This window comes from Sciurus vulgaris (genome assembly GCF_902686455.1).
Source record: "Sciurus vulgaris genome assembly, chromosome: 10".
NCBI classification, from domain to species: domain Eukaryota; kingdom Metazoa; phylum Chordata; class Mammalia; order Rodentia; family Sciuridae; genus Sciurus; species Sciurus vulgaris.
Genome location: NC_136470.1, coordinates 122,532,611 through 122,558,715, shown reverse-complemented (window position 1 = coordinate 122,558,715; position 26,105 = coordinate 122,532,611). Strand labels below are relative to the sequence as shown.

At 44.7% G+C, this 26,105-nt stretch overlaps 1 protein-coding gene across 1 annotated transcript in view; it reads right to left on the bottom strand.

Annotated features, from left to right (window-relative positions):
- Positions 1-8,154: 8,154 nt before the first annotated feature.
- The window catches only part of LOC306670306 (ephrin type-B receptor 1-like), a 307,350-nt gene continuing 289,399 nt past the window's right edge, over positions 8,155-26,105 (bottom strand). Inside the window, exon 5 of the mRNA XM_079154992.1 lies at positions 8,155-8,293. Coding sequence (XP_079011118.1) covers positions 8,193-8,293 — 101 coding nt within the window. The 3' untranslated portion in view covers positions 8,155-8,192. The remainder of the gene's footprint in view (positions 8,294-26,105) is intronic.

Below are 26,105 nucleotides of genomic sequence, written 5' to 3'. Positions count from 1 at the left end.
TGAATGTTCTAGAATGGTGTTCTTGAAATATGGGTTCTATGGATTTTTAACACCTAATCCTTACAAAAGGGCTCGGTGGTAAGACATTTTGAAAGTGTGAATCTACAAGGTTAATTTTGTTTTTTAATTGCAGAATTTCTCAAAACATCAAAATTATAGGCTCTAGAATATTATGCTTTTTCACCAAAAAGCCCTTCTTTGCAAAGCATCCCCTGGGACTCACATTCCAAGAACACACTGTTAGGTGGTACTTTCCAACTGTCAGGAAACAAATTTCTTTTGTAACCCAAAAAGAAAAAGAAAGAAAGAAAAGTCAGCTAAACCCTAGGCTCGATTCTTAGACACCATTGTTCTGTTTGGTTCTTGGAAGGAAACTGATCCCCAGGCCTGGGGAATTGGCAGAGTCTCCCTTGTACTGGGAAATATTTGTGGTCCAGCATTGCCTTTATTTACCCAGAACATTTAATGTGCCTTTCCCCCCATCTTTCACATCCGTTCAGAGAAGATGTTAATTTTCTGAAACACTTAGCTTGATTACTGTTTTGTTAATTGCTGCATTCAAAAACCCCTGGTGCTCCTGCCTGTCTGACATGGATGGTGCTGTGAAAATGATAGGCACAGAGCTGGCACACAGGTGGACAGAAAGCAGCGCTGGAACGCCATCCCCACTACCCTCAATGGCGTCGCTCAAGCAGCTGAGTCCACTTCCGTGGGGCTCAGGTCAGTCAGGGCAGAGTAGTTCCCATGGGACCATGTTTTGGGGAGATAGTGTGACCGGAAGCCCCAGGTCTCACCAATACCTGGGAGAATGTGTGAGTTTAATTTCAACAGAACCTTACAACAAAGATGCCTGATGAAGGGAAAACCCCAGAGAGCAGAAACGGTACCATTTGCTGATGCCAGGATTAACTTCAGAAAGATAGCATTCATTCGTGCAACTAGTTAATTTATTAGCTCATTCAATGAACAGTTATTGAAGACTTTCTATGTTCAGCATCTAGCTAGACACTGGGCAATAAGATAGATTCAGGGCGTGCTCTTCTGGAAGTCCTAGTCTGACTGGAGCTGACTTGCCACAGGGGGTGGAGTGTTAAGATCACTGGAACCCTGCTCCCTCCCACCCTCTATGCCAAGGCAAATGACTACCGTTTCCTCATCCACCCAGTGTTCCCTCTGTAATTGAGGGTTATAACGACCCCATGTGGACTTCATCAGGTTAAGAAGAGTCAGAGCAGCAACCACCAAGGACTGAAATGCTCTCTAGCATCTGCATGTGGTTACTTCTAACTTCTGGAATGTTCTCACATTCACAGAGTGTGGTCCTAAGAGCCAAGGTGAGCATTCAGGATCCCTTGAGTCACTTCCCAGGAGAGACCCCATTCACTCTGTGCCTGGCTCGGACCTTGGATCCCAGTCTCAGTGGGTGCCATGAACTAGAATGTGAGCTCCACCAGGGACAGATCTTGGTCTGCTTTGTTTGCTGCTGTGTTCCTGGTATGTGGAGCCATGCGTGACACACAGGCTGTCTCAATAAATATTTGTTGAGAAAGTAAATGAATGGCAGCCCTTAAGAAGCAGTACCCTTGAGTCAGCACTTGGAAGACTGTCAAAAAGTTGTGTTGAGCAAATGAACACATTTCCGAAGTTAAAGTCTTTAAACAGACCAACCAGCCCTCTCTGAGGGTGGTGGGGACTCTGTGTGGGGATCAGGCTGATAGCATCATATTAAGCATCATTTCTAACATTTTCCTTGTAGGAACCACAGAGGCAGATACCTGGTCAGTCACCTGGCTGATCTGGGATGGATCTTAAGATGCCCTTTGTGGATCACCAGGACACATTCTGATTACCATAGCCCTGCGGAGCACTTATATGATAATGCTTGTCTGTGGGGACCAAAGTCATCTGGTAAGTATTTTCCAAGGCTCTCTGTGCTTGACATTGTGTAGCACCTCTCTTACGAAATTGGCACAGGTGAGAAAGTCTGGTTCTCTGCAGAGGCCACCATCTAGTTGAGAACCCAAAGGCTGCCCAGGGAATGGGTGGGGAGGGCACAAGCTTGGTCATGAGCAGTGTCACCTGCCAACCTCCTCAGCTCCACAGACAACACGCCACTCTGCAAATGGCCAGGGCCTTTCTGAGGTTGCACGGAAGGTCCTTCTCAATGCCAGAGCTTACAAAACAACAAAAACAGCCTTTCTAGAAATAATGAGAAAAAAAAAAAAAAAAAAACAAAGAAATGAACTATGAAATTGAAGGAAGAATGGCAAAAATTTTATTTACTTAAGTTTCTAAAACTTTTTTTTGATTCATTTCAATGAAAGTTGAAAGTTGCTCCAGTTCTTTTCAAGTTCTGACTCAATCTTTTCTCTGCTCTGGAGCAAATTTTGCCTGCTAATTTCCAATGAGACCAGCCTTTAAAAATGAACTGGTTCCAGCATATGGGATCTTAACACTCTACATTTTTACAGGCAGCATGTAATATTGTTTTAATATTTAATTTTGAGATTTACATAATATCTTTCCTCCAAAGAGCTCAATATATTGCAATATCATAAATTCCTTTTCATATTCAAAGATTATTCTTTATGCATGCAAATACTATATTTAACCAAGGAATAATGTAAATTAGGTGATGAATTCAGAGGAATTGATGGTCTAGGTAATTATTTTGTGGGAAAAGTAGTGTATCTGAGTAACTTTAATTTTCTAAGAACTTCAAAAATGCCTTAAAATGGACAAAGTAGAGGGGTTTGTGACTATTAATAAAAGCAGTATGGTTTTTCAAAAACAATATTAAGCATTGAATTGCGTGTGTGTTGTGGGCATGATAAACCGTATTTCTCATGCATTTGGCACAGCAGGCCACACATGAACGGTGCGTCATGTAAATGCCAGATATAAATTGTGCTGATGGAAGCGTGAGAGTCGGGGGAAAAGTATTACTTCTCCAAACACACGATGGACAGAAGGGCTCCTCTGAGCGGCAGGAGCACAGTGTGCCAGGTATGCAGTTTCTGGGCTCTGGTCCCACCCTCATCGTTAGCTCATCCTGATGCAGACTTGGCCACCATCTGTTTTGGTGCCCATTTCTCTCGGCACAGAGCAAACAGATATCTATTACATATCTGATGCAGATAACATCAGTCCCAAACAAACAGACTGAGAAGCTCTGGAAGGAAACAGCCGAGGGAAGAAAATCCAGCACACTGCTCTCCGGTTTAGGACATATTCTCAGAAAGGATGCTAATCTCCCAGCCCATGGCATGGTTTACCGAGTGATTTTCCATCCGCTATCTCATTTGCCTGTCACTACAGAACGAGCAGGCAGGCATCATGATTCTCATTTTACAGGCAAGAACTGAGGGATCTTGGCAGATAAATGAACTTGCATGAATCATGAGGGGTACAGAGAGGGGAACCAACTCCTGGAGTCCCCGCACTGCAAGGCTGCTGCCGTGAGCCCAAGAGGTGAGGAAGACGACAGCCTCAGGGTGGAATGAGATGCAGAGACACAGCTCACTCCTCATGATGGGCTGGGTAAATCAGATTAGCCCTCGGAATCGGAGGTTGCAAACCATAGCCAAAAGGCCAAATTCAGAATTGGATTTGTTTGGCTCTTGAGTGGTCTAAAATTTTCTAATCAGTTGTCAACATTTTAAATCTGGATTTTCAGCTTATAAAATCAGGCAGTGTTGGGCATGGCAACACTTATGGGAGCCGGATAGTGATCGCATCTGTGTCCTTCAGTTCCCTGTAGTCCCTTACTAATTGCTACTGCCTTAAGCCTGGCCCTGCTTCGCCCCTCTCCAATACTGCCTGGCTCCCCAAGCCTTAGAGTCTGTTCGCTCTGGCTACGGTGGTCTCAAATCACTCACTGATCTGATTTGTCTTTTCCCCAAGATCTCCTCTGAGATCCCCTTCCCCAACTCTGATACTCAGAGTCTAGTTGGCAAAGGAAAGGAGTAAAGTTTGTCATTTACTTAATTCTCTCTGACAGCTGGATGATCTAGCCATCAGTCTGAATCTGGAGCCAGGTGTCGGAGAGTGACTGTGGGGAGTTAGTGGTGATAACAATGTCTCTGCAGATCGCTTGGCCACTGGAACAGAGAAAGTTCCACCTGATCTGGTCTATTTTAAACTCCTGGCAGCTGTATTCAGTGTGAGGCTGCATCCCTGAAGACCTCACGTAAATTCGAGCTTGCATAATTCATGACCAACCCTGACCAAAGATGATGGACATATTTTTTGACAGCTAAAGTGTCCCAGCTATGTGGCAATAGCTTAGAGAGAGCTTATAACTTACATGTTCCACCGTAATGTGATTTTTGATCAGTCTGAGGATAAAATGGCCACAAACCTGAGTTTGAAACCCAGAAACATCATTTGCTGGCTGTAAGATACTGAGCAAATTCCAGAAGCACTCTGCCTCCACTTTCTTCCTCTGACCCATCGCATCTCTGTAAAGAACTTGGAGGGGGTAGGCATGCTGAAGGTGCTTAAAAATGGCAGTTATCCACCATTGCCTATACCCTGGGTGAGGAGGATTCAATCCTGATGTTCCTAAGCAAATATAAAGTACTTGAATGCCACCACTGTATACGGGACTAGGGTTGTGATGGAAGATGGAAACCGAGTCTCGGGACTCAACAGACCCTTTGGTGACCCCCAAATTGAGTTCACCTATGTGTGAAGAGCTATGTGTTGTGAGCCCAGTGATCCAGAAGACAATCACAGTGTCTTCAAATTCTCTTTCTAGACCAGGGTGCTTGGAGTCCAAAAAAAGCCTATTGTTGGAGACTCTAAAATGGGGAGCCCAGGGGCTGGGGAGATAGCTCAGTGGGTAGAGTGGTTGCCTTGCATGCACAAGGTCCTGGGTTCAATCCCCAGCACTAAATAAATAAGTAAATAAATAAGTAAATAAAAAATAAAATGGGAACCCAGAGGCATTGTCCACTTTTAGGATAGGCCTGGGGAAGGCAGAAAAAAGAGGTGATATCCTACTGACCCTACTTTAATTCCCAGTTTCTCTGAGCACCCATCATCTTAAAGTCTCCAAATCCCTTTCTGTCTCTGCTTCCTGATTTGAAAAATAGGAATGATCATTCCTGTTATTTGATAAGTAAGAGGATCAAATGAGTCCACATATTCCAAAATTCTCTATGAACTCAAGAGAGACACCCATGTGACAGGTCAATGGCAGTAGTTATTACTCATGTCTTCCTTAGTCAGGACCCACCCAAAATTCCAAGCAGAGTAGGCACAGGCATTCAGTACATGGACAGTTGACTTAATGTTTGATTCTGGGACCTGCCACCTACCTACTCATGACTGAAACGCTGGGATGGTGGTGACCACAGGCACTGACAGGGGTTGTACTACACCTTGAGGCCAAGGGAGGGAGGTTAACCCGACCCGACCCAGAGTGCACAAGCTCAGAGTGTTCTGGGAAGGGACTAGACACGCCGTGCCTCAGTCCTCACTGGATCTGAGACATTCAGGTTTCATGATGCGTGCTATTTGTAGACTCTCGTCCATCTTTGGTAAAACATGTAGCTTCTATTCATGTTTCCAAACTGTTCCTGCAGAGGTATAGGCTCAAATGTTTATTCTAATGGTTTCTACTTTAAAACAAATCTAAGTGTTGGCTGAAGACAACTTTATTCATGTAAGCCTTCACCAACTAGTGTGACAACACCATGTTCCTCAAAGCCTCACAGTCCCCTTATTTGTGGAATGACTGGTCTTTGTGATATTTGCTTTAGAGCATCTCGTGCCACCAAGAAAGAGTTGCATCTTTCTCTCACTTATCATCAGCCTTGACATCCAAACTCCAGAATCAGCAAAAAGGAACCATAGATTGGAAGATGAAGATAGAAACTGAGATGACAAAATCAGGGAAGGCTGAGAATAAAGGGCTTGTGAGAAGGAGAACAAAGGGCACAAGAAATGTGTCTCTGCAGGAGCAAGTGACTAAGGATAAAAATAAATATTTTGAATGTTGGTAATGCAAGGGCCCCTGCAGAAGCCTTGGTCCCTCAGCTCTGCTGCAGCCTGGGAAGGTGCAGATGGCAAAACAAGCAGATGGGCAGGTTCGGGAATAGCAGGATAAGGGAAGGGAGAAGGGAGGGGACGAAATACAAGCAAACTGATGTAAGTGGCAGGTTTATTCGCACATGCTTAGAGAGAGAAAGACGGCCAAGCCCAGCGTTACATGACAGCCTGGCAGGATTGTTATTCCCAGAAGCTGGGACACTAAAATATTTCAGCCAGTTTTCTGCCTTAAACTCTCCAAGGGAAATACTGCTAACAAAAGCAGCCTATACTACATGCTCAACATAATGCAGAAATTACCACTCCCTATTCACTGGGTAAGATGGACCGTCACAACCTTTGTCTCCATGGCACTGGGCTGTGGTCACCAGCTGGAGCCTTCTACACTTCCACTCTTATTTTCTCACTATACACTTATGCATGTAAACACGTGACCGTGCTCATACATACAAACACACCACAAGAACACACACACACACACATGCACACACACACACACCAACAACAACAACACAGCCATCTGGACAGCTATGAACTCCTACAACACCTTTTTTTCTTCTCAGTTCTGACAGCTTAAACCCCAGAATCATCTGGCATCAAAGATGCCTGGTATTAAAAGAGGCAGAATAAGACTGAAGACCGGGAAGTGAGGAGAGAAAAGGATGGAGTGGGAAAGAAGTCAAGAAAGGGGAGATGCTCAGAGGGAGAGAGAGCACAGAGAGATGTCAGGCTCCTGCTAGTCTACTAACAAGCTGTCCTCCTAGAATTCGGTGATTGAGAAAAATCTATAATTCCAAATAGGATCATGGTCTACTGCCTATGACCCCCATTGCTGGTATACGTGGTGCTCATTCGCCTCTGCAGCCTTGCACGGTCACACAGGGGAGAGACTGTTCTTTTCCATCTCCCTTGGTATTCACAGCATACAGTGCTTAGTATACACCATCTTGCGGCTCTGTACTTTAGTCCTGCAAATTCTTCAGCTAATGAGTTTCATGGGAGGAATGAACGTTTCCAAGTATCACTGTGTCTGTCACAGTACCTAATCCACAGCATGGCATAGAGTAGATGCTAAATGACAGCCTCTTAATAATGAATGAGTAAATAAATGAGTGAGTTAGTGAACGAAGGGACTGGCTCAATGGATAAAAAGAAATGGATTGTTGTTGTAAGAGGTGTGAAAAGCAATAAAGAGAAAAGATCAGAAGAGTAAGAGATAAAGAAATAAAGAGAAGAGAATGTGTTCTGAGCTGTGCAAGGCACAGGGATGTGCCAGCTATTGGGAGTGATCTATTGCCACCTATCTGAGGTCTCTGTAACATTGTAGCATTCATCTGAGCAAGCCATAAAGGGGAATTTACTCTTGAATAACAGGAGTTTAATCAAAAAACCATCTATGATGGCAATATTGCCTTTATCATATGATTTCTGGGAAATTTCTTTCATTAGGTTTTCCATTAGAGCATCATTGGGGTTCTGTTCTCAAGGTCTTGCAATTCTCCCACCCACTCACCCCATTTGTTTGTCTGCCATGCATCTGTCCATCAGTGCATCCATCTATCTATTAATCTGCCCATCTATCCATCTGTCTGTCTATCCCCCATTCCTCCTTCTAACAGCATCCTGGCTGGATGCAGAGCACCAAGCTCTTTCTAGCTTGGATATACACCTTTGCTTTGATGCTGGATAGAAGAAAATTCCCTAGCCTCCTGCTCACTCTTGAACTCAAAACAATACAACTGCCTCCTCCACGGCGGCAAATGCCTGTCATTTGATGCTTTCACTCCTTGGATGCAGCCTGAAGGCAGACTGGCAGAATGGAGGTGGCTGCAGCAGTGTCCCAACACAGAGCTGGGTAAAAAGTCAGCCACACAGACCGAGGAGCACAGAGCCTCCAGACTTACCAGCTTGGGTTGTGGTGATGTGACGGACACATGCTGCGGGGGGGAAGGGACTCCTTGCTGGAGACTCCATTGATGGCCTGGATGTCAAAAGTGTAGGGGTGTGGCCCAAAGGCTGCTGATGGAGACACGGCACTTCGGTCCAGGCCCAGCTGCCTGTGCACAAACTCCACGTTGTCATCGCAGCGGGAGCAGCTTCTGCGGTCTGCCCGGCACTTTTGCAGATGATGTTGTAGGTCACATCATCCCGCCCACCAGTCTCCCTCGGAGGATGCCACTCCAGAATGATGGATGTCTCATTGACAATGAGATGACATTGCGGGGACCTGAGGGAACACCTGCAGGGAGACAAAGATGGACCCAGTGAGGCTGGCCACAAGCTTCCTTGTCCCACATCTCTGTGGTCTGCATCTGGTACCGTACCACCCTTATCATATGCATCCACCCCCACCTCCTCAGCCCCAAATATCTGTGCTCCAATCCATTCCATGAAAAAAAAAAATGGTGGATGGAGATGACAACCTGCCCCAAACCCCCTGTTGATCATCCCCACTGAAGATTTCTTTCTTTCCATCCTAACGTGCCAAGGAATGTGAATTCAAGTCTTCTTGTTCTTGAACCAAGTCATATCCTTCAGTGAGATTTTGGTTTAATAAAATGTTTGTATACTGGATGCTTACTGAATCCCTGGACTTTTCTTCACTGAAGTAGAAGTCAAGGGTAGTGGCATATGAGCAGCCCCATCCAAAAGTCCCACAGATCCTGGAATACTGCACAAACACAAATTGGGATCTACCTGTAGATGCATTATGGTTGGGACTTTTTTTTTTTCTATAGGACAGGTTACAAAAGCACCCAGGGAGATGAATATTCACATTGTACCAACTTTAGTGCATGAAGTCAAGAAGCATTGTTGAGCAGGAGAGGGTCACACAACCACAATTTTTGACCCCACAACATAATAACATAGGAGAGAGTGTTTCTGGACCCTCAGTTAGCTACTTTATATGCATTTACCTCATTTATACACCCCAAGAACCCTACCAATAAGACACAATAATTATCACAATTACTTAGGAAACTAAACTTATAGAGTTTGGCTCTGGATATCTATATCTAGATATCTATATCTGATATCTATATCTAGATTTAGATCTACATATAGAACTTCTATGATATAGATCATATGGTCTGTAGGAACTGAAGCCAGCACGGACACTCAGACATGCCTGATTCCCAAAGCTCATGTTCTTAACCATACCCCTGTTCTGAACACACTCTCCTTCTCCAAGCCAGCCAGGCGCACTGGGACCCAAGGAGGGCAGCTTCTTCCATCTGAACAGCTGTTCATGGCTATTCCCATCCAGCAGAAGTGGAAATGCCTTGTTGTGAAATTCTGGAGAGCTTGGTACTTTGTAGGAGAGCAGAATGTTGCTGAATTAATAGTCATAGTGCTGGGCAGTTTGAGATGAAGTTGGAGAATTTCCTGCCAGATCCTAGCCCCAGACTCCCAAGCATGAGTCTGGGTCTCCTCAATGTCTAACGGATGGAAATGAATCCTGCCTGGAAGCCCCCACCCCCTTCCTAACAGCAGATCTGCTGGAGCAGCCTCTCCAGATAGTAATGCATTCAGAATTCATGCACGTGACCATCGCCAGCTGAACGAAGACATGTGTAAAGTGATTCATGCTGGAGACAGGAATCAAATGCCAACACACAAAATGAGGGAATAACCAACAAGGTCGGGGGGGCACCAGGAAGGATTCGGTGTTGAATCAGTCAACAGCACCAGCTAGAGCAGAAAGCAAATATTAAATCGGATTCTATTAAAACATGAAAGAAAATCAGTACTGTACTATATAAAGCCCATTAGGCCTGAGCAAAAGCATAGCATTCATGCACACTTGTGACAGGGCAGAATTCATGAAACATTTTTACTGAAGTCTTGCAAACAGTGTTCAAGAATTCCCTACCCATCTGCCCAGGGATAAACATCCATCTCTCTTTAAATCAGCACACAGGTAGTACTGGGGAAAGCAGTTGGTATGGTCCCAGGTGGACTCTTATTGGGCCAGGATGGCTTGCCTCACACTGCACAATTCATTAGCATCCATGTTGGTCAATGCCTGTCTTGGACACGTCTGTTGCTTCAGACTGATGACACTCATGCCACAAGCTCCCAGCTGTCCATGACATTGTTGCTTGTCTCACAAAGCAGACAGCCCAGCCTCACTCAAAGGCCACATTTCTCATCCTTATAATGAATGTATACGCTCAGTGCTTACTTATGCGGGGTGTGGGGCAAACCTTTTTAAAAACAATATCATATTGCATCCTCAGCCCGCCCTAAGACTAATCACTCAGAGACAGCCCCGAGTGGAGAGGCAGGTATTGGTGGAGAAAGTGACCATCCCTCCATCCCACCCTTGGGAGACCTTCCTCCAGGGATCTCCTCTCTCCCTGGAGCTTCAACCTCACCCTCTCCCCTGACTCCAGCTTCTCACCTTAAACTTGCATAAGTCTTGGCAAGTTTCAAGTGCAAACACCAATCCCCTGGCATCTCTCTACCTCACACGTCCTCTCTTCTTTACTCTCCAGCCAGCTTTTCCAAAGAAGAAACCGTCTCTCTTCTCTTCCTGCAGAGCCAACAGTAGCCTGGCCACTTCCCTGCTCCTCTGCCATGACAGCCTTTCCTTTGGCCTTCGAGTTGACAAATCCAGGAAACACAATTCAGCCTGTAATTTTTCTTGACACCTTGCATAGTCACCAATGAGGCCCTGGGAGGACATCTTCTGTACTCCCCAGGTTGTGGACCGTCACCACAATCTGTCAACACCATCTCCTTTTCCTCAGATATTTTCTTTCTTCTATATTCCCACAGCCTCAGAATTCCAGGTCTCATCAATTTTTCTTGCCCTCTTGGAAAGTCCTCCTAGTTAATTCTCTAGCATTGTTTCTGCAGTCTCTTGGATTCTCCTCTTCTTCCAGAATACGAACTCTAAAATGCACATGAGACCAAAGCTCCTATGTTCCAAGTCTTCTGTGTTCCAATTACCTGGGATATTTACCACCCCCACTTCCATGTCATTCAAATTCCCTATGGTCTTGTTGCTGTCAATCACATCTTGGGCACTTGCCCCCTTGCCCCCATGGCTAATAGGAATATCCCTGAAATTTCTTTCATGAACTAAACTCTCTTTATACCCCTGAGCCTCTGCACAGGTTCTTCCCTCTGTCTGGAATTCCTTTCCCTCCTTATCTACCTAATGAACTCTTGCCCACTCTTAGAGATCCAGCACCCATTCCAACTCTCTCTATCTCTCTCTCTCTCTCTCTCTCTCGTCTCTCTCTCTCTCTCTCTCTCTCTCCTCTGTTTTATCACCATACAGTGGCCTTTTGGTAGGTAGGGGCAGGTTATCTGGCTTGTCTCTGTGATTCCCAAGTCCAGACAGCAATTTACCGGCAGAAGACCCTGTCAATCTGCTTTCCTACTTTTGCTCAGTGTGCATGGCTGAGAGTCCCATCTGCTGCATCCATTCTCCAGTGTGAAACAGGATGCCCTGCTTTGAGCACATGGATGGACTTGAGAGAGGCTTTGAATCAGCAACAGCAGTGAGGACCCACTGCCTGTGATCCTGAGTGGCAGAGGCTTTAGTGAGATAAATTAGCAAGTGAAGAGTTGATCTGGATTGTCTGATCTTGTCCCTGATCTGGAGCAGCTGGTGCTACTGTCCTGTCTGTCCATTTGCTCCCAACTGAAAAAGAAGGAAACAGTGAGTTTTGAGGAAGGCTCCCCCATGTTTATTTAGAAAGAGCCTTCACATGCAGCAATCCTGGCCCCTTCTCCTTGGGTGCTGCTTAGAATGAATGCATCTGTAGGATGTGAATGGGGGTTTGTGGAGGAGGCCTTGGTTGCTGAGTCCAGAAATGAATAAATCTGAATCCTTTTCTACCAAGGAATAGGGACAGATGTTAAGAGCCTTTTTTGGAAAGCAGACTCAGAGAGCCAGGAGAGCCCAACATGCCCTGCTGTGTGTCCTTCCCCAGCCTGTGCACGGGCCATGGTGTGCCTTGTTCAACTCACAGAGTGGGCACCAGTGCATGTGGTGGAGATGACCCAAGTCTGGGTCACAACAAAGGCTGGGGCCTCATTCTTTATTCACTCATTCCTTGAACAAGTATATCCTGCACTCTTCCAGGCTCTTGGCCGGCATAAATAGAAAGACGGGCAAGCTTCTGCTCTCATGGAGCTGATGTTTCTCTTTGGTGAATGGAAACTGACAGGATAGAAGGAAACACAGAGATAAATGAGAGGAGTTCACACAAGAAGAAATGCTATGAAATAAAACAGCCTAGGGCTCAAATGGTCTCCTAACAATGCTGAGGTCTGTCGCTTATTCCCATGAGGCCTGCTCCAAGCCTGGCAAGACAAGGCCTCATGTCTGAGTGGTTAAAACACAATGATGGCCCCAGGTGCCAGTGCTCACACATTCTGATGAGATGGGTACATTCCTGTAGGTAGTCTTCCCAGTCTCTGCATGAATGAAGAGCTGGACCAGAGCAGGTTTGGCCTGTGCATAAATTTCCCTAGACGAAGGTGCTAGGATTACTTCTATCCATATAATCATTGCCTCCTGGGTTTGGGACCCTACTCTTTGCAGGAAGTATTCATCCAGAATTTGTGCCCAAGCAACATCCCTAGGAAGGAGACAACATTAGAAAGGAGAGCAGAAAGGGAGGCCACAAGGAAGATAGGAAATTAGCCATCTCTATCAGCAAAGCCTCAGTGATTGCCATTGCAGGGCTCAGCACCACAGGCTCCTTGTCTGAGCTCCCTGCTCTTGTGTCTGCTTCCTTGTTTTTCTTAATTACACACAGACAGGATTTTTGAAGCCTCTCTGATCTGTTGCCACGGTTACTACTGATGAACACATTCTGTTCAAAGGGCTAGGGAAATTGAGTCCTTTTAAAGGATGCGGAAGTGTTGAGCAGTGATTTTCTGTTGGATGAGGAGGGAGCATGGTGGATGCTGAATTATACAGATGGGTCTCCAGTGTCTTCTAGGATATTCCTGAGAGGTTAAACTCAGCCCACATGCAGCAGAGTTATTACTGGGACCTCAAATCCTTAAATAGGGAACCATGGGGCAGGCCCAAGTGTTACCATCTTGAGAGAGCAATCTTGCTATTTCTTAATGTGGTTTGGGCCAGATTTTTTTGGTTGTTTGCTTTGTTTTGTTAAGAACAGAGAGACAGGGTGGCAGAGAACTGATGAGTTTATTTGTAGCATCAAGTTATAAATGAGAGCACTCTAGAGTAACCAAAGGGAAAATATGCTGAAGATAGCTAATTCCTTTATCAGGAATCTTAATAAGGCCAACCTCCTATTCTTAGAATTGAGAAACTAATTTCAGGATGGTAAAAAGTGCCCAGCAGAGAGGGTTCTATTAATTGCATTGCTACCCACCAAGTCTGCATCCTTAGATAACTACCCCAGGGGGTCTGGTGAGGATTACTATGGTAGTAAGGGGATACTCTTCTGGGACACCCCACATGTAGGCTGGGATTGTGCTCTTATGCATCAAGCCAGAAGATGGGTCCTCTCCTGGGGAATCTGATGAGAGCAACAAAGTTTTTCCTTAGAAAAATGAACATGTGTTTGAAGACACGTATAATTTTTCAGACTGAGTGGGTTCATAGTCCCCCGAGATCAATCAATGAAACCCCTAGATGTTCATGGCAACCAAGCTGATGAACCTTGAGAAAGTAAAGTTCGAAGGCTCAATTTCCTCATCTGACAAATGGTAATTCTGAGAATTTAATGAGATAATAGGCTCAAATTGTTTAGTTGTGTTTGGTATGCAAATGAATTAAGTAATATCAGCTGCAAGTATTAACACTATTAGTATGTCATTATTTGATTATCTGCAACCTTGACCCACTCATCTAATTAAGACTGATCTAATTCAGTCACTCCATGAGCACAGAACCTATATGTAGTGCTGAGCACTCTAAAACCATGAAGATGTGGAAGTTATGTTGGGGAACTCAAATGCAAGGCCCTACACCTATGTCATACTGGGAATTGTGAACACATAGAATTAAGAATCAAAGTAAGTGCTACAGATGCAAACCACAGATACTGGGGGAAAGATAAGACTAATGTTGCTCAGCACATTCAGGTATGATATTTTGGGGTTCTAGTTTCAAAGTGGGAGTTTATACCTGGGGGAAATCCTTGATAACTCTCTGCCCTAATCTATGCCCTCCAGGCCACTAAGCCCCAGAGAGCACACCCAAGAAGGGACAGAACCTTATCCTTAAGTGTGCGACTGTGTCTCCAGAACGTGGCCAATTCTTATTACCTCCTGGACTTGTGAACTCGGTTTCCTGGCCTCCCAAGAGGTGGTCTGACTCTGGCATGGTATTTACTTATTCATTGACCTCCCTGACTAAGAGACAAGGAAACCCCTTGTTTACTCCAATGGCAAATTATGCCCTCTACTCTGTCTCTTTTTAGGATTAAGGGCTTGAGTCTTGAAATGACCCAAGAAATACATTTCATATGCAAAACTCCTGAGTATTGTCAGTCAAGAGAGTGCAAAAAGCAATGTCCTTGTGGCTAAGAAGAGTCAAAAGACTGTAGTTTCGAAAAGTACCTGCATTCTTCAATGTGGACTGAAGGTTAAGAAGTGGTAGAGAGGAAGACCAGAAAATGACACTAGGGAGAAGGATGATGGGAAAGAGTGTGGCGTGAGAGTCTGGGACACGTGAGAGGCGTGGTCCAGGAGAAGTGCTTCAAAGTGATAGTTCCATCAGGACATCTCTTTGCTGTTGGCTCACTATGACACAGCTACTTAAAGAAACTTTCCTGGAGAAGGTGGAAAAGTCTTTGAGATTTTATAGTGAAACAGATAGAATTCAAGGATCAGAAAAAGATGTAAAAATGGGAAAATGGAGACCCAACAAGGTCTTCTGTGGGTGCAAGGCATGCAGAAAATCAAATCAGACAGATTGTCAGGCCTTTGCCCTAAATACAGCATACTGGAAGGAAAAAGGATGGTTTGAAATTTAAGATAGGTCAGAAGAGGAAAAGTTTGCAGAGCTGTAGTGGAATTATCAAATAAACATGAGTTCAGCTTCATGTTCAGTTTCATTTTTTTCCCTTTGATAATAGGTTGTTTGTAAACAATGCCAAAACAAAACCTTTCTTTACTCTTCTAGATGCCATTTATCGATTGGTAAGCTCCAGCCTGAGGTCAGCTCTTTTTCTCTCCTTCCTCTCGCATGTGACACCAGTTCTCTTCCACCTTTACCTTACCAAGTGCAGAATTCCTGGGAGAGGTCAGACTAGAACCTAGAACAACGAGGATTTTAGAGGGAAGAGTGATGTGCCCCAATGATTTGGTTCAGGACCTTGGAGAGGGACAGGAATCTGTGCTCCCATCCCCTTCGCTGACATTTTCTTGGGGGAACTTCTAAAGAGCCTATGCCAGGCTCCATAATAACACCCCGATAGCAGAGCTCAGGAGCAGAAGGGATTGTCAGGTTTTGTCATAGGTGGAGTGGGACTCTCAGGGCTGTATTGAGAAAAAGTAATCAGGGATCTGGTGCAAAGTGGTGACCTCAAAATGGGGAGATGGGTGAGTCATTTAGAGAATGCCAAAGATATTCTTCTCTCAACATCAGAAGTTTGGAGGAATCCAGGTGTGGTGGTGACACCTGTACTCTCAGCAATTAGCGAGGCTGCCAGGAGGATCCTAAGTTCTAGGCTAGCCTCAGCAACTTAGCAAGGGCCTAAACAACTTAGTGAGATCCTGTCTCCAAATAAAACATAAAAAGTGCTGGGAATGTGGCTAAGTGATTAAGTGCCCCTGGGTTCAATCTCTGGTAAAAATAAAATAGAAGAAGTTTGGAAGGGATTGAGGTATTTGGGGGGAAAAAACAGATCAAGGACTGCCTGTAATTTGTGAGTGTTGAGCAGCAGACATATAGAACACCAGTTTGCTTAATATGGAGTATGTGTGTCTGAAGTGCTAACATGTTCCTTCCAGAGACAGAGTTGTGCTGGGGTCCTGAGGCAGCAGGGGTTGGAAGGCTAATCGATGCCCATCCTTTTGCAAGCTCAGGCATCTTTTGAGGTTTTTCTCCTCAAATGTAGGATGTTCTCTGGGGTAAGAAGGAGAAGACCCTGAAACCTGGGGAAATCGTATTGATTCACTGTTCCTAACAGCGACGTGGGCATGATCTTCCTCAGGACACTTTTATGTGTTTTGGAGTCAGTTTAAGGTGAACCACAGGTGCAACTCACCAGAGATGGAGGTCATACGTGCAGATTCAGAAAGAACTGAGTCTAATCCCTGGCTTTGGCATCACCTCTCCAAGCCTCAGCATGCTTGCTGATAAAACTGGGATGGCAGTAATTATAACTGACAGGAGCATTATAAAAGGCTACCATCGGGCAGTGCACACAAAGAGTCAGAACATGCCCATCACTTCATATGACTTGTCTAATGGTGGCTGTGCATCTTACTATTATATCAAAATAATTAGTTCAAATACAATGATACAGGCAAAATTTCTTGCCATCATGAAGAGTCAAGCAGTGCTTCTGTGGGTAGAAAAGTGTTTGCTATAAGTATCGATTAGGTTCTGAGAATAAATAGAGCAGGAGGAGGGAAATGGGGAGATGGTGGGTTGGAGTGGTGAGAGGAATGCTCTTGGAGAAAAGGCCATTGGACAGAGACCTGAATGTGGTCAGTCAGGAACTAAGCCAGCATCTAGAGGGAATGTTCCCAGAACAAAGGGCCAGCCTGTGAGACCTCTGGTTGGCTCACTTGAGGAAAATGAAGGGGGTATTGTGGCTGTACACAGGGATCAAAAGGGAGAGAGAAGCAGTGGATTAGAAGGGAGGGGAGAAGGCAGAATACTATACAGGTCCTGGGCGCAGACTGGGGGTTTTACTGTAAGGAGGACTCTGAGAGAGGAATGACATGCGCAGACTTTTTGAGTTCCACTTTCGCTGCCTCGTGAGGACAGGATATGAGACGATAAAAACAGAAGCAGACAGACCATTGGGAGGCCACAGCTGTCACTCAGGTGATAGGCAACAGTGCCCTGGGCCAGGGAGGGAGCAGCGGGGAGGAGAAAAGTCAGGTTCTGAATATTTTTTAAACACTCCTGATAAGAATAGCTTTTACAGACATTATATCACTAGTTTTTGTCTCCACCATTCTGTGAATCCTTACCATTCTCATTTTAATGATGAGAAAATTGAGGACCAGAGAGGCAAGGTGGCTTGTCTGTCACCGAGTGATCAGCCCAGGTCTGCAAACGGATGCGCACACACAAGATCAACAGCCCTCGCCTCCTAGTGGCCAGGGGCTTGTGACAGAACCAAAAGGACTCCTTTCCAGGTGTGGGGGCACACACCTGTAATCCCAGTGGCTCACGAGGCAGAAGTAGGAAGATAAGAGTTAGAAGTCAGCCTCTGCAACTTTGGGAGGATAGCAACTCAGCAAGATCTTGTCCCAAAATATACAAAATGGCTAGGGATGTGGCTCAGTGGTTAAGAGCCCCTGAGGTTCAATCCCCGGTACCAAAAAAATAAATAAAAATAAAGAAGGACTCCTGTGCCAGTGGCTTCTTGTGGACAGGGCCCTGACCTTGTGAAACTCATTCCTGCCACCACATGAATGAACAATGTTTGAGTCCTTTCCCTGGAGATTTCTATAGAAGCATCTGAAAGAACAGAGTGATGACCTTAGTTCCCATTTCAATAGAGTTCTGTGTGCAATTTTGAATTTTCTTTTAATAATAAACCCTTCAAGCAAAGTATAGTGTTAGGCAATTTTTTGTTCATTACTTGATGAAATCAATAGTCCCAACTTCCTGGGAGGTAGAAACTATTATTCTCAGTTTACATATGAGGAAAGAAATAACTTGGGTCAAGTCCTGTGGCTGGCGAATGGTGGAAACAAGACATGAGGGCCTGTTTGGTCCCTCAGAGTGTAGGGCAGCTGGGTGCGGAGGCTTACGCCCTAATCCCAACAGTTCAGGAGGCTGAGGCAAGAGGATCGAGAGTTCAAAGCCAGCCTCAGCAACTTAGTGAGGTGCTAAGCAACTCGGTGAGACCCTGTCTCTAAATAAAATACAAATAGGGCTGGGATGTGGCTCAGTGGTCCAGTGCCCCTGAGTTCAATCCCTGGTATGCAACCCCCCACACACCAAAAAAAAAAAAAAAAAAAAAAAAAAGAGTGTAAGGTCCAGGTGTGACACAAAAGCAGACAGGGGATGTGCAGGGGTGGCTCACAAGCAGGCAGGAAGCTCCCACCCCTGAACCACCTTAGCCCCTTCCTGAAGAAACAACAGCCATGCTGCGGGATAGTGCTGAGCAAGCCTCCACGTGTTGTTCATTAGGGTCTTGGCAACGCTGGGTGGCACTCAGGCAATTCCCCTAATCATAACAGTTAGTAATAAGAAGAACTGATTAGTCAAAACAAGGAGGGACCCTGCTGAGAGGGATTTCGGGAGCCTCAAAGAGCCTCATATTATGCATTTCACCAAATACGAATGTTTACAGAAAGTACTTCTTGCTCCTCCTTCGTCCATGAATCTAATTGTCTAGGAGAGAGGAAGTAGTCTCCACTTTCTGGGAAAAGAGGCAGCCCCTCTCTCTGGCCTGAGCCAAAGCCTGAGAGTCCAGTATTCCTGGAATCTGCAAAAGCCCTTGCAGGGTGAGGCCCCCACAGACTGGAGGCAGCATGTTTCAGCAGGAGTGTGCTTATGGCCCATCTGAGGTCACTGTTTACATGGGGCAGTGATTGCTGGACAGATCTCCTACTTGTGGCCTAGGATGAGGCCAAAGAGAGACACGTTTTAATGTAAAACACCCCGCCCTGCAGAGATGCCCTGGGGATACTCAAAGTCTAGTAGAGCCGTAGGTCATGCAATCTCAAAAATATGGCCTTCAAGACCCTCTCCCAGTCTTGGAACAGGCTCAAAGGACTCTCAGAGTGGTGACAATGCACTGAACTCAGTAAACAGGGGCTGACTCCCAGCCTTGCCACAGGGTAACTCTTGGTAGGTCACTCACCCTAATCATTCAGATTCTTGAGTGACCAACTTGTATGTGCTGTGCTGTGTAGGTAAGGCTAGAGGCAAACTCCCTGCTGTCCACCCTGGGGAGCTCAAGGTCTGCAGGGGACATGGCACCTGCATGACATCCACACAGGCCACGGACTGACAAGATTGGAGAATGTCAAACCCGTGAGCCTGAGGAGGGCTAAGAGACTTGGAGTGGACACTGTGCTCTTCACATTCATGTGGAAATCAATGGAAGAACGTTAAGCCTCGTGTGCTCCACATGTACAAGGGACTGCCTGGTATAGTTACCAGGAATCCCTGTCCTTCCTTCATCTTCTGGAAGAGAAACAGTGATCAGGTACACACTTACACAATGAGTGAAAGAAAGACTTTATACAGAAGACTTGACCATAAGGCCCTCTGAAGCCGGGAGAACAGGAGGCCTGAAGCAGACCTCCTACATAGGACCTACCACGCCTTCTCAGGTCCTTTTCATAGCATCTCTGACCCAATCAGTGTCGGAGGGAGTTTCTCCAGATCTCTTTCTGCTGCAAGATCATTGTAGTAGGCCACACACCACCAAAGCAGGCTCAAAGGTGTTTTCTGTCACTGGAAGAAAAATTCTAAGACCATCTGAGTCTTTTTGAAGTCAAAGGACTCTGGGACACACTTCTGTCTTTGGCATAATGGAAAACTAGACCTTACTTGGACAAGGCCTCCACAGAACTCCTTGTTCTGGCCTGACTCATTTCTAACTGATGCATTCAGGATTTGAAACTGCCCAGCCACTCATTTGATTTAGCATGCCCTGAGGTAGCACATAGCTTAGTAATTCTCTATGCAGGTGCCAGTATAAAGACAGATCAGGACAGGAATCTAAAGCAAGGACAATGATGTTCTGCATCTTGAGGTCTGGTTGGCAGTCCCTGGACCAAGACATGCCAGGGATGAGGGTCACACAAATAATGAAATCCTTAAAGATGGCAAAGCATCTCTGCTCCCTCAGAATCTCAGGAGTGTAGGACCTGGCTGGTCCCACAGAGTGCACAGCCTACTGAGAACTCTCAAGACGCTGCACTGATGAAGGGATAGTATGGACCTTCCAAAGTTTCTGGGGAGATAGCTCAGTTGGTAAAGTGTTTGCCTTGCAAGCACAGGGCCCTGGGATCAATCCCCAGCACCGCTAAAAAAAAAATAAAGAAAGAAAGAAAGAAAGTAACTACATGGATGAGACTGAACGAGTCCCTGCTGCATGTATGGACTGAGGGTTTGACAGGAGGTGAGACTGAGGCCTTCAGGCTACTGCATGATCGGGAGTCCTACATCCTTGCCATCCTCTGAGAGAAGATGGTGTCCATGGGAAAGTCCTGTGTCTCTACAGTTCATCAGAAATGACCAAAAGTTCCCGCCCTGGACAACATAATTTATTTTGGTACTGGGGATTAAAATCAGGGGCACTTAACCACTGAGCCACATCCCCAGCCCTATTTTGTATTTTATTAAGAGAACAGGGTCTCACTGAGTTTCTTAGGACCTCACTAATTTGCTGAGGCTGGTTTTGAACTTGTGATCCTTCTGCCTCAGCCTCCTGAGCTGCTGGGATTATAGGTGTGTGTCACCATGCCTGGCCAGATTTTTTTTTTTTTCAGTTGTCATAATTCTCTTCATCTTTTTAAAGAGACTGCAGGTCAGAATGGCATCAAGATAACAGCCAGAAAGGAAATGTGAGTCAAAAAGTCATGAGTTATACATTCCGTTTTTCCTGGGGATACAAGAATAATCTTCCAGGAACTCAGAAGTTCTACAAGAGATGTGCACTGCCTCTCTCCAGGTACACAGAAGACACCCCAGTTCCAAAGACAACATTCAAAGTCAAGGGAACAATACAGAAACCAAAAAGGGTGTTGGGCTTCCAAGGAGTTATAGGTCACCCAAGATCAAGTACTGATTCTGACACACTAATTCTTAGAATGGAAAGAACCCTACAAACTTAGTGGGTTAGGTGACAAAAGCCAGTCTCTCTTAGACTCCTCCAGAGGAGGAAGCTCATGACTCTCACTGTTACAGTCTCATTCATTAGTAGGCACAAGCTATTTGAAAAAATAACAACCAAAAAGCATCTATTCACAATAATCACAAAACCCAAAATATACCTAGGATCAAACCTCATAAGGCCTGTGAAATTAAAGTCTGAAGACAACAATAAAAATCTCACTAATGGGCAAAAAGAAGATGTGAATCTCATGTGCCTAGGTGGAAAGACTTAACATCATAAAGAAGATAGTCCCCTCCAAAATAATCCAGATGTTCAATGCAATCCCAACCCTAATGTAATAGGATTGCTTAAAGACACAGGCCCAACTTTTTCTAAGGTTCATCCTGGAGGAAACAAGTGCTTCACTTGTATTTTTGGAAATAGATAATACACAGAGACCTGCTTACCAGTCATTAGGATATAAACCTACCATCTTTAGAGGCAATTAGAAATGGTGTCAGGACAGACCAAACAATCAATGAGAGAGAAGAAAGACAAACATGCACAGGCATTTAGTCTCTAAGAGAAGAAGCGTCTCGCTAAAATGTGGACAGTTCAGGTGGAGGCGATAATGTGCTATTTTTAAAAGATAAACAAGAATACCAATATCATATCCCATGCAAAAATATATTCCAGATAGAGGAAAGAATGAAACAAACACTGTTCAGAGAGTTAAAAGAAAATGAGAGTACTTTTAGACCCTAGCGTGGGAAGGATATCCATAAAACCCTGACAAAGAGTCAAGACACAAATCCCTAAAACCAGAAGGAGACAGCCAGGTTTGAGTTCAAAAATTAAAAATCTTGATATTAACAAATAAACAAAGTAATAAAAATAAAAGCACCCATAATTAGAAGTGAAATGGAGGCCAGAAGGGCAGAATATCAGATATAATTAATGGGCATCTAGAAGTTCCTTAAAAATAATAAAAGGGCAAAGGTTCTGTACACTCAATTCTTAGAACACAAAATAAATTGGTCAACAAACATATTAAGAATCAAAAGTTATAATCAGAGAGATACTAAACAAACGATTAGGAGGTCGGTTAAATCAGCAGAGGTTGAAAGTCTTGATGACATCCAATTGGGAAAGAGAGGAAAACGATACACTGCTGGTAGGGATGTAAAGTGGCCGAGTCATTTGGAAAAGCACTCTGGTCATATTAATTGGCTTCAAGAGTGTATAGCCTGTAATTCAGCAATTCCATTTCCAGGTAAGCCTATATGCCCCAAGCATTTCTGTGACAGTGTTATTGTTTCTATTAATGAAACATTGGAATCAGCTTGAATGCCCAACCACGGGGGACCACACAACTCATCGGAGACTGCTGGGGCCAAATTCCTGATCCAATCAGCTGCTGCCCCTGAGGGGTTGGTGCTTCACAGCCTGACCTGGGCAGAGGGCATGGGCATGGGCATGGCTAATCTCACAGAGCTGCCTGTCCCCGGAAATGAGCACAAAGCCTGGCCTTCACTAACAGGGTGAGGAAACCTCACCTGGTGCTCAGTTTCCCTCTTCTGGTCTGCAGACAGCATCCTCCTTGTGGGAACCAAGTGGCTCTCAGTGACTTTGCTCACTGAGGGCTATCAAAGCTTGGTGGTGATCATGACCTCCCACTGACCACTGACTTCCAGCTCCTCTGAGCCACCAGTCCACTCTCTGTGCACATCAAAGCCAACCTGCATCAAGCTTCATCCCACTACCCAGCTACCATGTGGGCTCCCTATAGACTGCACCATTGATCATGCTTTTCTGGCCACCTCCAAGGTGAGCAGAGCCCATAAGCGACCCAGAAGAACTTCTCTGAAGGCCCCATTGGGCATCTCCTGCAAGTCTAAACTCACAGCACACCATGACAACCATCACTCAGAACTGCCACTCTTCAGAATGAAGGAGGACAGAGTGACCTTTGTGTTCAATTGGCCTCTGGTTCTCTACCCTTCAGCCTCTGTGAGACAAGCCACACTTCCTGATGTGGTTCTGCATTTGAGCACTGGTTACTGAGTGGAGAGAAGGTAGTCTTCGGCACTAGCTGGAGGGAATTCTGGGCCTTTTGCAGGTTGAATCCTGGTCCTTCAGATTTCAGTCTGTCCTTTTTCTTCAAAGTCAGCCAATTGTTTGGGCTTGTCCACACTTTCTGGATTATGTGTGGCACATGACAAGGAAGCTCTCATTTTGTAGTGATTTATTTTATTTATTTTGTGTCTGGTTGTCTGAGCAGCTTTCCACATAATTGGCTGGAGGGTGCCAAGTCCAAGCCAGACACCTGAGAACTATTATAACATGAAATGGGGTGTGTGCTTAATGCCTGGACTTTCCAATGTATAAGTAATCAATGATGACTTTGAAGAGAAAGTGATGGAGTTAGAAGTTAGCCAACCTTGAAGGGCTCTCCAGGAGCATTTTAGATAAAATGTCCCTACACATTTATTAGTTTCTTATTTGAATTGCATGATTTAGAACCCAAGACTTGCCTCTTAAACAATATTCATAACAAGAAAAACAAAGACAACAATTTATCAAGATTTAGCATATGTCTAACACTGACTAAAGTATTTTATTGCATTTCAGAAGAGGCACTCAAAATATCCTCTTTTTTTGGAAAGGAAACATATTTGGAGAGGTTAGGTAACTCAGCAAGGGAGGTCTGGAATTGAGAATCAAGCATGGTTTGAGTCATGTCAACAGAACTCTTACCACTTGACCATGTTGGGTACTGGTGTGTTTGGTCACAGAGTGGGTTAAAAAAAATCTGCAGATCAGCACATCAAAGAACTTCCAGTCCAGTGGACAGTTCAGAGCCATGTGCCTGAATGACTCTACCCAGCACAGAACACTCAGAGTGGGCTGAGAAAAGCTTCCTCTTCCCTGGGGCCATTGCTGGAGACCACATATGAGCAATCATGTCAGAAAAGGATGCCAAAGCCATGGGTGGACAGCTTTGCTCTGATATTTAAGAGAGGAGAGAGTGGATAAAATGGATACATTTTACCTCAATCTTCTCCCACTTCTCAAACTTCACAATTAAATTAGTACTCTGTGAACTTCAAAGAAAGAATGACAAGGACTATAATGCATTCTTTAAGTCAGGCTAGCTGACATCCTTTCTTCTTCTAAAATTGTATTGGCCTGCACAGAAAAGGCACATAGAAAGTATGCCTAAATTTTCAGAAGGGAAACTGAAAAATTTTAGCTGCTTGGAAAATAACATAAGAGTAGGAAACTCTGATAATAGTAATAAAATTGTTTGCTTCTATGAAATGTTTCCCTTGTCAAACACCATTCTCAACAGCATTATTGCATTTAATTCCCATGACAATGAGGTGAGACGAACATGGGTATTATCCCCATGTTAGGGATGACAAAAGGAGGCACTTGTCCCACAGAATTGGCAAGTGGCAGAGCAGGGCTTGAACCTGGACAGGAGCTCCAGAGTCCCCAATCTTAATAACACTAGTACTGCTCATTTGAGATGATAAAAATCTCAGTATGATCTCTACATGAAAGATCATGGTGCCTGAATCAATGGAGCAAAATTTCCGGTCATGTTTATAAGTGTGCAATAGGGGAGACCTGAATGGGCAACATTTCTGGATGGGACAAACAGAAACACTGGCTGTTTAATGGCTGGCAAATCCCGTAGTGTCAGAGACTGCAACCCAAGTAAACACTCGGCAGTATCCCAATCACAGGGAAAAAGCCATCACTTCTCCACTAAGCTCAGGACTGAGGTGAGGATCACCAATTTCATTCTGGTTGCCGTATTTGGAGAGTTTTAATGATAAATATGAGAAATTCAGAAAGGTTAGCTAGAATGTTTGGAGAGGGAATAGTTCAGGAAATCATGTTAGATAGATGTTTAGCTTAAAGGGGACAATAAAGACAGAATGAGAAAGTTGTTCTTAAACACTGACACCAAGGCCTGCTGAACATTGCTACTCAGTGGTCAACCAAAGGCCATGAGGGCACAGGTACCGCATGCCAAATACAGAAGATCTCTTCCACAATAATGGATAATGGCTGCTAGCCATGGGATAGAGCCATCCTGCAAAATATGAGATGTCCGTCATCACAAATACTCAGAAAAATAAAACTGGAATGGTCACGTGTCACAGCTGTGGGAGAGAGAAGGCTGACATGGTGGGGAGCTTGGGTGGCAGGGCTTATAGGGTTCTCCGAATGCTAACAACCTGTGATTTCAAATGTTCTCACAACAAGATGCCGAGACAAAAAGTCAGCCAGTGTGCCTGGCTATTAGCTTAAAACTTAGAACTATATGATTCCTCATAAAGGTTATGCCCATTGGGTCAAAAAACTGTGAAAAGAAATTGTAGATTACAGAAGTGTGAAAGCACATTTACACAGGCCATGCTGACCCTTCTCGAAGCAGCAGTGACAGTTATAAATAACTGCAGCTTGCAGTCACATTCCTTCCGTTCTGCATCCAGGTGTACAAGTCATCTACCTGGTCAGCCCAGGTGTGAGTCCAAATGCAGGTACTTCATGAAATGGCTTGCCCTGACTCCTGTGGGTATATGACCTTTGTCTGGCTCTCACTTCAAGGAAAACACAGCCTACTTCCCACTCCAAAACACAAATGAGTTGGGCACAGTGGTGCACGCCTGTAATCCAGACAGTTCTGGTGGCTGAGGAAGGAACAGCGCAAGTTCCAGGCCAGTCTCAGCAACTTAGTGATGTCCTAAGAAACTTAGTGAGAACCTGTTTCAAACTAAAAATTAAAAAAAAAAAAAAAAAAAAAAAAAAAAAAAAAAAAGGGCCGGGGATGTGACTCAGTGGTTAAGTGCCCTGCCCTTAGGTTCAATTCCTGATGTTCCACACCCCGACACTTTTTTTTAAGTGCAATATGGATCATATGTCAGAGTACAATCAAGCAGCCCCCTGGGGTATAGAATAGGGCACACACTGTCTTTTACTAAAGCCCTGGTCAGCAAAGGGTAGAGCTAATCATGAATAGAACAGCCTTCTGTTAATATGTTGTAAACTCTACACTTGTGAAATGGTCTACTTTTG